At 39.4% G+C, this 12,331-nt stretch overlaps 2 protein-coding genes across 5 annotated transcripts in view; one reads left to right on the plus strand and one right to left on the minus strand.

The window, feature by feature from the left end:
- Nucleotides 1-12,331, plus strand: part of LOC139757755 (ribosomal protein S6 kinase beta-1-like) — an 87,763-nt gene that overhangs the window by 75,209 nt on the left and 223 nt on the right. For both annotated transcript variants that reach the window (XM_071678524.1, XM_071678525.1), the window contains one exon: nucleotides 1,204-12,331. This exon is cut by the window's right edge and continues 223 nt beyond it. In XM_071678524.1, the coding sequence (XP_071534625.1) occupies nucleotides 1,204-1,548 (345 nt within the window). In that variant the 3' untranslated portion in view covers nucleotides 1,549-12,331. The remainder of the gene's footprint in view (nucleotides 1-1,203) is intronic.
- LOC139757756 (retinol dehydrogenase 12-like) overlaps nucleotides 1-12,331 on the minus strand; it is a 146,758-nt gene that overhangs the window by 46,841 nt on the left and 87,586 nt on the right. The gene's annotated exons all lie outside the window — the stretch shown is intronic.

The following is a 12,331-nucleotide window of genomic DNA, read 5'->3' on the forward strand; positions in this document are numbered from 1 at the left end:
TTTCTGCTCCCTCTTCTCTCATTCGATCTTCATATTGTCTTGACACAGCTCCCTCTGTAAACTCAGACTTGGACAGGATATCTTACTGGGGTAGACGAAATCTTGTTAAGTTTGATGCCTCTAAGACCTAATTTCTTCCCATCTCTTTATCAAAAGTTCCTCACACGTCTTGCCTCTCCCTTGATGGTTCTGTAATTCCACCTCTTGACTAAATTAACATACTTAGTATTACTGTAAAATCCACTCTTTCTTGGAAACCCCACACTACAGGAATAGTTAGAGTCTGTCACTAAGAAACTGGGTGTCCTGTTTAGATGTCGAAACTTCTTCTCTTCAGAACAGTTGCTCTGTTTATACAAGGGATTGATTCGTCCTTGTATGGAGCACTTCTCTCACATTTGGGTTGGTTCTAGCTCTGTATCCTTACTTAACAGAGTCAATTTGAAAGTGGTCCAACCTATAAACTGTCCCAGGTTAACTTCCAGACTTGACCCCCTTGCCCTACACCTAGTGTTGGTTCACTTTTCCCCTTCTATAGGTATTTCTTTGGTTTTTATTCCCAAGAGCTGGTTGCTTGTGTGCCCCCACCACTAGCTAGAGCATGCAATACTTGGCAAGCTGCTGTGTCATATGATCATTGTGTGGCCTTCGGCAACTCAAGGATGGGCCGTTTTGATACCTGCTTCTTTCCCTACACATCGAAGCTTTGGAACTCCTTACCTTCTCCTGTCTTTCCCTGTACCTATGACATGGCATATTTCCCTTGTCTTTTCTTTTTCCACTTTATAATTCTCTCAAGGGTGGGCCATTTTGATACCTGCTTCTTTCCCTACACATCGAAGCTTTGGAAATCTCTACCTTCTCCTGTCTTTCCTAGTACCTATGACCTGGCACATTTCCCTTGTCTTTTCTTTTTCCACTTTATAATTCTCTCTTTATTTCACTTAAGGCCTGGCCTTGATGTGCACTTTTGTCTGTGACTGGAGCCTTCAACATTAAAAATGATATTAGTGATATGTTCATGTAGACCCACTGTATTGATAAGGTTACCAATCTCTTTCTCTTACTCATCTGAGTGATTGCAAATAACTACATTGATAATCTCAGAGTAGCAGTAGAAATAGATTCTTCATTACTGGCGACATCCATGAAATATTGTATGTGAGATATGTTAACATGTATCAAAATTCATTTCATTCTCAGGGGTTCACCTATGTTGCACCATCTGTCCTAGAAGAAATGGCACGTCCCAGTGTGGTGAAGGCACGTTCTCCACGTAAGCCTTATACACCAAACTCTGGTGGTCTTTTCTCTCCACGAGCCTTGCAGAATCCCTTTAACTTTGCTAATGGTGCTGATAGTTCATCATCTTCATCTGGTCATTATGAGCAGATGGACACCAGCAACTCCATTCCTCCAGTGTCACACAGTCATCAGCACCATCACCAGCGGCAGCAACAACAACAACAACAACAGCCACAACAGCAACAACAACAGCAGCAACAACGACAGCAGCAACAACAGTCCACATGGAACTGGAAACATTAACCTCTTGGCATTTAGGAGATGATTCTTGATAGCTCCCTTCCATGCTGCTGTTATTTCTTTGTTCATAACATTAGCTTGAACTACAGCAGCATTGTGCAGACACAACCATTGCCTCCTGTTTTTGGAAACTGTTCTGGAGAGTAATGAAATTGTATCATTGACATATGGGTGTTATTATTTGGGACCAGGTCTGTGCAAGAAGACTTGAAAGTATAGATCTGTATATTTTCTCCTGATCAACAGTTGATTGGAAATATGGAGGTAATAAGGACACAACCTTCTGTGTCATAGAGCATGAAAATGTCACATGAAAATATGAATGCCCATTATTACATACTCTGGTTTTGGGTATTCACCAATGATATAAACCATGGTTGGTAACTGACTTTAGTAGTTAGTGCTACCATTATTTACTTGTCATAGTATCATTTATAGTTTGTGAACTTGTAAGTATTTCTTGTACTGGGCCTTAAAATATACTCTTAAGATAGCCTTTATACATAATGATTTATGTTAGTCACATTAGGGTGCATTGAAGTTCCTTTTCATGACCACTTGTATATTATACGAATTTAATTTTCATCAGCAGGCCTCGTACTATGAATATGGTCTATCAGCATATTCTGCCTATCTCATTCTTTTTAGCTAAGCCTCATCCTTCCATGTATAGCTGCATAGTTTTTCTATCCAGATCTCATCATTTGACATTCTGAATGCTTTAAGTCATGAGATGCTCCACTAGTTAATGCCATACCCAGTCTGAGTGTGGTTTCATAGTTCCATATTCACTCCCCTTTGGAAATGAGCAGATGTCTCTAAGTATAATTTTTTAGGTAATAATGTATTGAAATTAGATGAAAGTAACACAGAATACACCATCTTCATTGTAACGTGGTTATGATGACTTTCAAAGCAGTGATGAAGAGCAGTGCTCTCATTCTGACTTTAAATAGCTCAAAATAGAAGTATATTTACATTAAAACTCATTTATATATCTGGAAATTATTGTTTTGCATAGGTAGTTTCATATAACAGTATGTAGATGTCAATAAGATTTTTACATCAGATGGTTAAACTTTTTAATGTTAGAACGGTTTCTGTTTAACAGTTGTGCCATTGAATGTTTGAACTGGATACACAATATAATTGAGCCAAAATTTATCTTGGGTAGAGTCCATATATATTGTTTGGTTATGCCTTAAATGTAGGTGGAGTGCTATAATCTGCCATTTTGTCAAATTTAGGAGAAAGCATAAAGAAATATATTGTAACATGTATTAGCCAATTAAGGGTGTATTGAATGAAGGTGCATGTTAAAAAAGAGAATGTTTGTTGGATATTTTCTCGCTGAGAAGTATGTAACCTCAGGATTTTATGAATGGCATTGTTGATAAGATTGAATGGAAGAATTTGTTGATTTGATAATGTATGTTTTGTTTTTGTTTTTTATTTTGTAGAATTTTGCACTGGCAATGCAGCTAAGTTATGTCTCCTGTGACACTGAATTAGATGTGATTTGTAATATAATATGAAAGTAACTAGGGAGTGATTATTATCTCTTATATTTTGTTGTAACAGCCCACAAGCTGCAGGGGCATATTTACTGTGGTGTTATGGAGAGTGTAGATATAGATGTATGCAAGTTATGTTATTGATAGTCGACTACTTTATCTTTTGGAACATTTGCTTTGGTCATGCTAGTTATTGTTAATGATAGATAATAAGGCACAAGTTCCAGGACCCAGAGTTAGCAGTTGATATTGTAATTTAACTTCAGTGAAGCAATTACATGGAAATTTTAGCTTGTAGTGGGATAAAATTATGTGTTGTTTTTAATATTAAATTAACCAGTAGACATCCCAAAGTGTAGGTAGCCATGAAAAGTTTTTGTGGTACTGTGAAATGGCTCTCGTTAACTCCCTGATTGTCTGGGTTTGTGGGAGATTAGTGTGTATTTATATTGCTGTTAGCCTAAATTTACTAGTTCTTCCAAAATGTGGCTTGAGCAGCACAATGTGATGTCTCAGTAAAGCATGCCCAGGTGGCAAGGTCTTTCTTTTGTAGACACTTGCTTAACTTTGCCTAACATGGGTTAGTACTGAGCAGGACATGGAACCCCAAATTTTGTAGCAGTGTGTACTTTTTCTTCCTTATGATTGTTATTTGTAAAAAGCAAATAAGCTATGCAAGAAAAATATGCTGTTTGAAAATTAATGATGAATAGTTTCAGTCCATGCTCAAATTACTTTCTACGAAGCTTACCTCATTTAACATACTGCTTCTGATCTTTAGGGTGCTAAAATTTCAACTAGGAGATAGTAGGGTTTGCTCTTACTGGACACCCCAGCTTGCCATTTGTAGAGTATTATTGGTTGCTCATTTGGTTATTTTATGCTAAAAATAGTTTTTAGATATCCCATGGGTCAAGTGGAAATTTTTTACTGAATGGTGAACTGATGGTAAAATTGTATTCTAAAAGTTTAACTTTCTTTGCTAGTTTCATTTTTGTTTTTAGGAATTTCATTGCAAGGTGAGCTTAGATGGTTGGATTATAAGCTCATTTTATACTCTGGAGAAGTGAGAGGATTGGTAGTGTTAGTGTTGCTTTTCTCCATACTTGACAAACAGTAGTTCACCATCAGTGAAACCATGCATTGATTATTTATAAGAGTTGGTAATTGCAGGTAGTTTAATAGGAACAAGGTCAGTGAAGTACAGATTACAGGTAAAATAGAAACTTATGTAAATGCAAGTAGATTACTTGGAACAAGGTTAGTTGAGGACAGTTTACAGTAAAATACTGAAACATTTCCTCATCCAGTCTAGGCATAGACAGATTACTCATATGTCAGGCACAGATGGGAAATGTTCTTGCAGCAAGACCAGATATATGTCGTTCAGGAGAATCTAGTTAGGTCCAGGAAGGAAATCCTCAGTATAATTGTAAATAGTGCATGTTCACACAAAGGACTGCTGCAGTTTAAATGCAATTAGTTCCTGTACTCATAAAATTGCTGACAGCCAACTGCTGAAAGACCTGCCTTTTTTGGCAAAAATTATGTGAATAATTTGCATTTCCTTGATGTCAAAATTTTATTGAGTTTTAACAGGTTCAGCAAAGAAAAATCTCTAGTGCATGAGGACTTTATACGTTCATATTTGATAATTTTTTTTGGAATACAGTATGATTGAGAAAAGAATAATTAAATTTTTTGCTTGCATAACCTGTTTTCTCAGAAAGCTGAATGTATTATTTGAATAGAAGTTCAGTGGTGATGTCAACACTGTTTTTAAAAGAGAGTAAAACTTTAGAGCTGTTAATGGAAGAAATAATTAGGTAGGCATATGTGAATGGAAATTGGTACCTTTCCAGGAACTGGCATTGCTACAGTTGTTTCAGAATGTTGAGATAAAGGTGTCTGAATATTTATGGTCCTGATGGAGATTTTTTTAGTTAAATTTGTATGGTCCTGATGTTACTAAAACCTAATTGCAGTGCTTAATCCCAGTTGGCCATGTTTGTGTAGGTTACTAGTAAGTATACTTTGTTGGTAAGTAATGATCCAAATAACCGCTGAATGCTAGTAATTCAGCTACTTACATGCTTGCTACTAGTAACTCAACCAGGAACAGACCAACTGCTAGTAATAGCCAGGTGAAAATTAAACATTGCGGTCAGGTGCACATTGATCGCCTGTGAATTATGCAGGCTACATGTTGAGTGTTGGTGGCTTGATCAGGTTCACTGTGATTACCATTAACCAGGATAGTTGAAAGTTAATTAGTAAATAGGTCATCTGTAACTTTGTAAGCAAGGCTAGGTTCATGCTTACACACTAAGCCTAGTACAGGTTCATTACTAGCATATAGACCTGCACAGGTCAGCAGCTAGCAAACATGCATATAGTCAGTTTTGATAGAATTTAGGACAGATATGTATGATTGTATGTATTTATGCGTATGTTTGTATGCTTTTTGTAGTGCAATTTCTGTGTGTTTATGTACATGCATGCTTGCCTGTGTGCACATATTATGTAACCCCCAGAATCCCTTTTATAGTATAGGGCTCCTGCAGCTTCAAGGCTGCACTCCATGCTAGAGTAGGGAGAGGATGGACTCCTTTTGAGTGAGGACCTCATTGATTTTACTTCCTTGTTAAAGGTGACTTTATGCTTGCAGTGTAACCGCATGTGGTTGGAGTTTTAAAGCACCCATTTTTTTAAGCTTGTTCACCTTTTCTTGCATAGCAAGGTAATGCAAGGAACAGACAGAAAATGGTCATGTGCTCACAACTGCTCTTTTGCTGTCTTTTATAATGCAACAAAACCAAGACCTTTGACCTTTCAGGGTTTTCCCTGACTACTTCATATGCCCTGATTCAGCCCATTGACTGTATGTTGCTCTTGTATACCACAAGTCTCCAGTTTGCCCTATCCCATGCATGCCTTACACCTTCCTGCGTGTGCCCCTTGTACTTGTTCCATCCATTTCTGATGTAATGCTTCTTAGTCTCTCCTCACTCATCCTTTTCATGTCGAAACCAATTCAGCACACCCTCTTTAGCTTTCTTAATCATACTCATCTGTCTGCTCAAGCTCTCTCCTATTTTATCATTCCTTACTTGATTAGCCTTCCTTTTACAGCTCATTGTCTTCAAGTATTTCATTTCTAATACATTCACCCTTTTCCATGCATGTTAATTTATAGCCTACACCTTGCATTCTTATATTGCTGTCGGACTACTGTACCATCAGACATACCCATCTTTGCCTTCACAAAGAGTGACCTCTCTTTCCACACATCCCCAATGCACCCACCTCATGAAATACTTCAGCTTACTTAATTCCATCCACTGTTATGTCCATTTCCATCATCTCAAACTCTGCTTTTTCCAGGTTATCTGCTTTCATTTCACACTCCAGCCAACATGTTTCTCCAATGTAAAAGTTAATGTTTTTTAACTCATTAACTCACAATTTTTTGCTTTCTCACACTTACCCAAACTCAGACTCCATCTTTTGCCTTTTCATTTTAGTATACCACCAAAGCGTTTTCATTAGCATACAGCAATTGACTTACCACCCGGTCCCCCCACCCCTAACACACTGCAGACCTGCCCCTGTCAAAGACCCTCACATTCACCTCCCTCAACATCCCATCCATGAAGAAATAAAACAGCCTTGTTGATCTTTCATACCCTTGCCACAAACGCACCTTCACCAAGAACCACTTACCCTCCTCTCTACCCACACATGCTTTACTTTCTCTTCACCTTCAGAAATAGCTTTCTTCCCACACCTTATATTTTATCTTTCCAGATAGCATCTTCATCAACTTTACCATTCCCTTTCTCAGGTATTTCTGGACTCTGCTTACTCAAGGTTGCTCTGGAAGTAAAAAGTCTCCTTTAACAAGGCTATATCATTGGGAGTAAAAGTCTCGTAAAGAACTTCTTATTCCAAAGCAGTCTACATTTCTCAGCAATGGGAAATAGTGCAGCCTTGGGCTGCAGAAGCTTTTAGAAAGGCCATCAGTAACTCCAGTACTCTTTCATAGAAATTGGTCCTAAGATAATTATATGAATAAATATATGTCCTTTCTCCAGATACAAAAATGCCACATACAAATCCTTGTATTTCTCAAAGTACTTTTTACAGACTCTTCAAGCAAACACCTGGTCCACATATGCTTTAGCACTCCTGAAGCCACATTGTTCCTTGTCAGCCAGATGCTGTTTGCATGCCACAACTCTCTCAATCATCATTCTCATACAACATACTAAGTATATTCAACAAGCTTATACTTCTTGTGATTTGAACACTCACTTTTGTCTCCCATGTTGCTATATGGTAGTACTATACAGATATTTTACCAGTCCTCAGGCACCTCACCTAAGCCATCCATGTTATGCATTGCACACATTTAGAGACTTGCCAACAGAAGTACCCATCTGGAAACCAACCAAACAAACAATTTTCCTTCTTATTGTCCTATGTCACTACTGTCATTAATATGCAGAAGCCCAGAAAAACTGATATATGTAAGTAATCTAAAATGTCCCACCCTCTTCAACACATCACGGCTTTAGGCCCAATCACTCTACTGCCACACTTGACGTTAACCTCACATAACATATCTTGGATGGCTTCAACCATCTACTGCCCCTCCTAAACAATACTTGTAACTGCAAATACCTTCTGGGCACGTGGCACTGTTTCCTGACATGTGCTCACAAAAAATACTTAACACCACTCTGCAAAAATGAGAAAAAACTGTAAGCCAATTTCATGGCTGGCCACCAAGCCAGTCATTTACAAGGGCTTCACCTCGAAAATCCAAACACTTCACTGGAGTTCTCCAAGAAGTCTTCTCTCACCCCCTTCACTCTTTTCTATCATGAACTCCAAATACATCCATGTCACTCTTTGAAAGTTCTCTCATGTGCAGATGGTTGCCCTGATACTACTTAAGCAAAAACGAAATTGTAATAATGCATTACACATTTTAAAAATTAGTTTACTCAAAACAGATGGTTGCCCTAATACTACTTAAGCAAAAACGAAATTGTAATAATGCATTACACATTTTAAAAATTAGTTTACTCAAAACAATGTCTGCATCCCCACAGAAATCCACCATTATCCCTTAACCCAGTACAAACAAGAATTCACCCTCCATCCTCCCATAATCATGAATGGTCAGTCATTTCCACTAACCAGAACTCCAGCCATAATAAATATGACACATGACATTAACTTCCTGCACCACAAACATAAATACAAATACTAAATGCCTTTAGATCACTTACTGGCATCAGCTTTGGACAAAGGGAGAATTCCTTAGCATCTTTTACAGCTTATGTACATAATTTCTTCATACTTGATCACCATTTCTTGCGTTAGCGAGTTAGCTCCAGGAACAGCTGAAGAAAGGCTGCATCTGCTCACATCCATTCTTTAGCTGTCATGTATAGTGCACTTGAACCACAGCTCCCTATCCACAACCAGATTCTACAGACCTTTCCATGGTTTTCTTCGGATGCTTCACATGCCATGGTTCAGTATATTGACAGGACATAAACCCATGTATACCACATTGTTCCAGTTCACTCTATCCCATGCATGTCTTTTACCTTATTTCTTAATTATATATACAGCAGTTGTTACCACCCATGCTAGCTATGCAGTTTCCCATGTAAGCGAGGTAGCACCAGAAATAAACGAAGAAATGCTGCATTCAATAACATCCGTTCTTTAGCTGTAATTAGTGAGGCACCGAAACCACAGACCTCATCCACAACCAGGCCCCACAGACCTATCCATGGTTTTCCCCAGCTGCTTCACATGCCCTGGTTCAGCACATTGACCCATACACACCTTTCACCCTCCTGCATGTTGAGGCCAAATCAGTCAAAATCTGTTTTGCTCCATCCTTCCATCTCCAATTTGATCTCTTCCTTGGCCCCTCCACTTCTGACATATATATATTATATATATTTTTATCAACCTCCACTTGCTCATTCCATACATGTGTCCAAATCATTTCACCCCCCTTCCCCATTTCAGCTCTCTCAGCCATTATCATTTTATTATGGTACCATACCTCTCTTTTAACTTTATTACTTACTTAATTACATGGCCTTTACTCATATTGTCCACAAACATTTAATTTTCAACTCATCTACCCTCCTCCACACACCCTCGTCATCAGCCCTGTTAGCCCATGCCTCACACCTACACTTCATTAGGACTACAATGTCTTCAAACATCCCCAATTTTGCCCTTTTATTATTTCACACATACTTCAATGCTTCCAGAACCTTCACCCACCCTATGACTCGCTTCCACTTGCATGGTTCCAAATTTGCTGCCATGTCCACTCCCAGGTCTCTGAAGCACTTCACTTCCTCCAAATTTTCTCCATTCAGAAACTCACAAACACACTTTTTTTCTTTTTCATATTTGATCACTGTTTCCCATGTTAGTGAGGTAGCACCAGAAACAAAAAAAGGCTGCATCCGCTCTCATCATTTTCTAGCTGTCGTGTAATGCACTGAAACCACAGCTACCAATCCACAACTAAGCCACACACAACTTCCCATGGTTTACCCGAGACACCTCACATAACATGGTTCAGTCCATTGACCACATTGTACCAATTCACTCTATCCCGTCCATGCCCTTCACCCTCCTGCATTTTCAGGCCCTGATCGCTCAGTCTCCAATCTCCCTATTCTCCTTGTTCCCTCCACTTCTGATACATATATCCTCATTGTCAACCTTTCTTCCTTATTCTTTCCATATTTGCAAACCATTTCAGCACATACTCTTCGGCTCTCAACCACACACTTTTTATTACCACATATCTCTCTTACCATTTCATTACCTACTCAATCAAACCACAGCACACCGCATACTGTCCTCAAACATTTAATTTCCAACGTATCCACCTTCCTCCTCACATTGGAGGTTGAAGGATTGAGTGAAAAAGATTTTGAGTGATCAGGGCCTGAATGTACAGGAGGATGAGAGGTGTGCAAGGAATAGAGTGAATTGGAACGATGTGGTATATCGGGGTCGATGTGATGTCAATGGACTGAACCAGGGTATGTGAAATATCTGGCTTAAACCATGGAAAGGTCTGTGGGGCCTGGATGTGGATAGGGAGCTGTGGTTCCAGTGATTACACATGACAGCTAGAGCCTGAGTGTGAACGAATGTGGTCTTCTTTTGTCTGCTTTCCTGGCGCTACCTCGCTGAAGCAGGCGGTAGCGATGCTGTTTCCTGTGGAGCGCAGTTGCAACAGGAATGGATGAAGGTAAGCGTGTGTGAATATGTATGCATATATGTTGATATGTATATGTATGTATATGTGCATATATGGGTATTTTATGTACCTTATTGTGTATATGAGTGGATGGGCCAGTCTTCATTTGTTTCCTGGTGCTCCCTCGTTGAAACAGCAATGAAACTAATGAAAGGGTAAGAGAGGTCTGTGGTAGTAAAAAGAGTGTAATGGAAAGAGCAGAGGAGGGTGCATTGAAATGGTTTGGTCACATGGAGAGAATGAGTGAGGAGAGATTGACAAAGAGGATATATGTGTCAGAGGTGGAGGGAACAAGGAGAAGTGGGAAACCAAATTGGAGGTAGAAGGATGGAGTGAAAAAGATTTTGAGTGATCGGGGCCTGAACATACAGGAGGGTATATATATATATATATATTTCTTTTCTTTTTTCATACTATTCGCCATTTCCCGCGATAGCGAGGTAGTGTTAAGAACAGAGGACTGGGCCTTTGAGGGAATATCCTCACCTGGCCCCCTTCTCTGTTCCTTCTTTTGGAGGAAAAAAAAAAAAAATATTTATTTATTTTGCTTTGTCGCTGTCTCCTGCGTTTGCAAGGTAGCGCAAGGAAATAGACGAAAGAAATGGCCCAACCCACCCCCATACACATGTATATACATACACGCCCACACACGCAAATATACATACCTATACATCTCAATGTACACATATATTTACACACACAGACATACATATATACACATGTACATAATTCATACTGTCTGCCTTTATTTGTTCCCATCGCCACCTCGCCACACATGGAATAACATCCCCCTCCCCCTCATGTGTGCGAGGTAGCGCTAGGAAAAGACAACAAAGGCCCCATTCGTTCACACTCAGTCTCTAGCTGTCATGTAATAATGCCCGAAACCACAGCTCCCTTTCCACATCCAGGCCCCACAAAACTTTCCATGGTTTCCTCAGACGCATGTGCATTACACATGATGGCCAGAGACTGAGTGTGAACGAAGGTGTCATTTTTTGTCTTTTCCTGGTGCTACCTCTCTGGTTGGGGGATGCTATTTCATGTGTGGTAGGATGGCAAAAGGAATGGATGAAGGCAGCAAGTATGAATATGTACATGTGTATATATGTTTGTGTATATATACTTAGAAATGTGTATGGGCAAGGCAGCAAGTATGAATATGTTATTTTATATTTATTTATTTATTTTGCTTTGTCGCTGCCTCCCGCGTTAGCGAGGTAGCGCATTTATGTATATACATGTGTATGTGGGTGTGTTGAGCCATTCCTCGTCTGTTTCCTTGCACTACCTCGCTGATGTGGGAGATGGTGATTAAGTATAATAATAATAAAAAAGATTAAAAAGGGTAGTGAGTGGTGGGATGAAGAAGCAAGATTGTTAGTGAAAAAGAAGAGAGAGGCGTTTAGATGATTTTTGCTGGAAAGTAGTGCAAATGAGTGGGAGAAGTATAAAAGAAAGCAGCAGGAGGTCAAGAGAACAGTGCAAGAGGTGAAAAAGTGGGCAAATGAGAGTTGGGGCAAGAGAGTTTCATTAAATTTTAGGGAGAATGCGAACAAATGTGGCCTTGGTTGTCTTTCCTAGCGCTACCTTGTGCACATGCAGGGGAAGGGGGTTTTCATTTCATGTGTGGCGGGGTGGCGACGGGAATGAATAAGGGCAGACAGTTTGAATTATGTACATGTGAATATATGTATATATTTGTGTGTGTATATATATGTATACGTTGAGATGTATAGGTATATATATATATATATAGATATATATGTGTATGTGTTATCCCTGGGGATAGGGGAGCAAGAATACTTCCCACGTATTCCCTGCGTGTCGTAGAAGGCGACTAAAAGGGGAGGGAGCGGGGGGCTGGAAATCCTCCCCTCTCGTTTTTTTTTTAATTTTCCAAAAGAAGGAACAGAGAATTGGGCCAGGTGAGGGTAGTCCCTCAAAGGCTCAGTCC

The sequence above is a fragment of the Panulirus ornatus genome, chromosome 28 (genome assembly GCF_036320965.1).
Source record: "Panulirus ornatus isolate Po-2019 chromosome 28, ASM3632096v1, whole genome shotgun sequence".
In the NCBI taxonomy this organism is placed as follows: domain Eukaryota; kingdom Metazoa; phylum Arthropoda; class Malacostraca; order Decapoda; family Palinuridae; genus Panulirus; species Panulirus ornatus.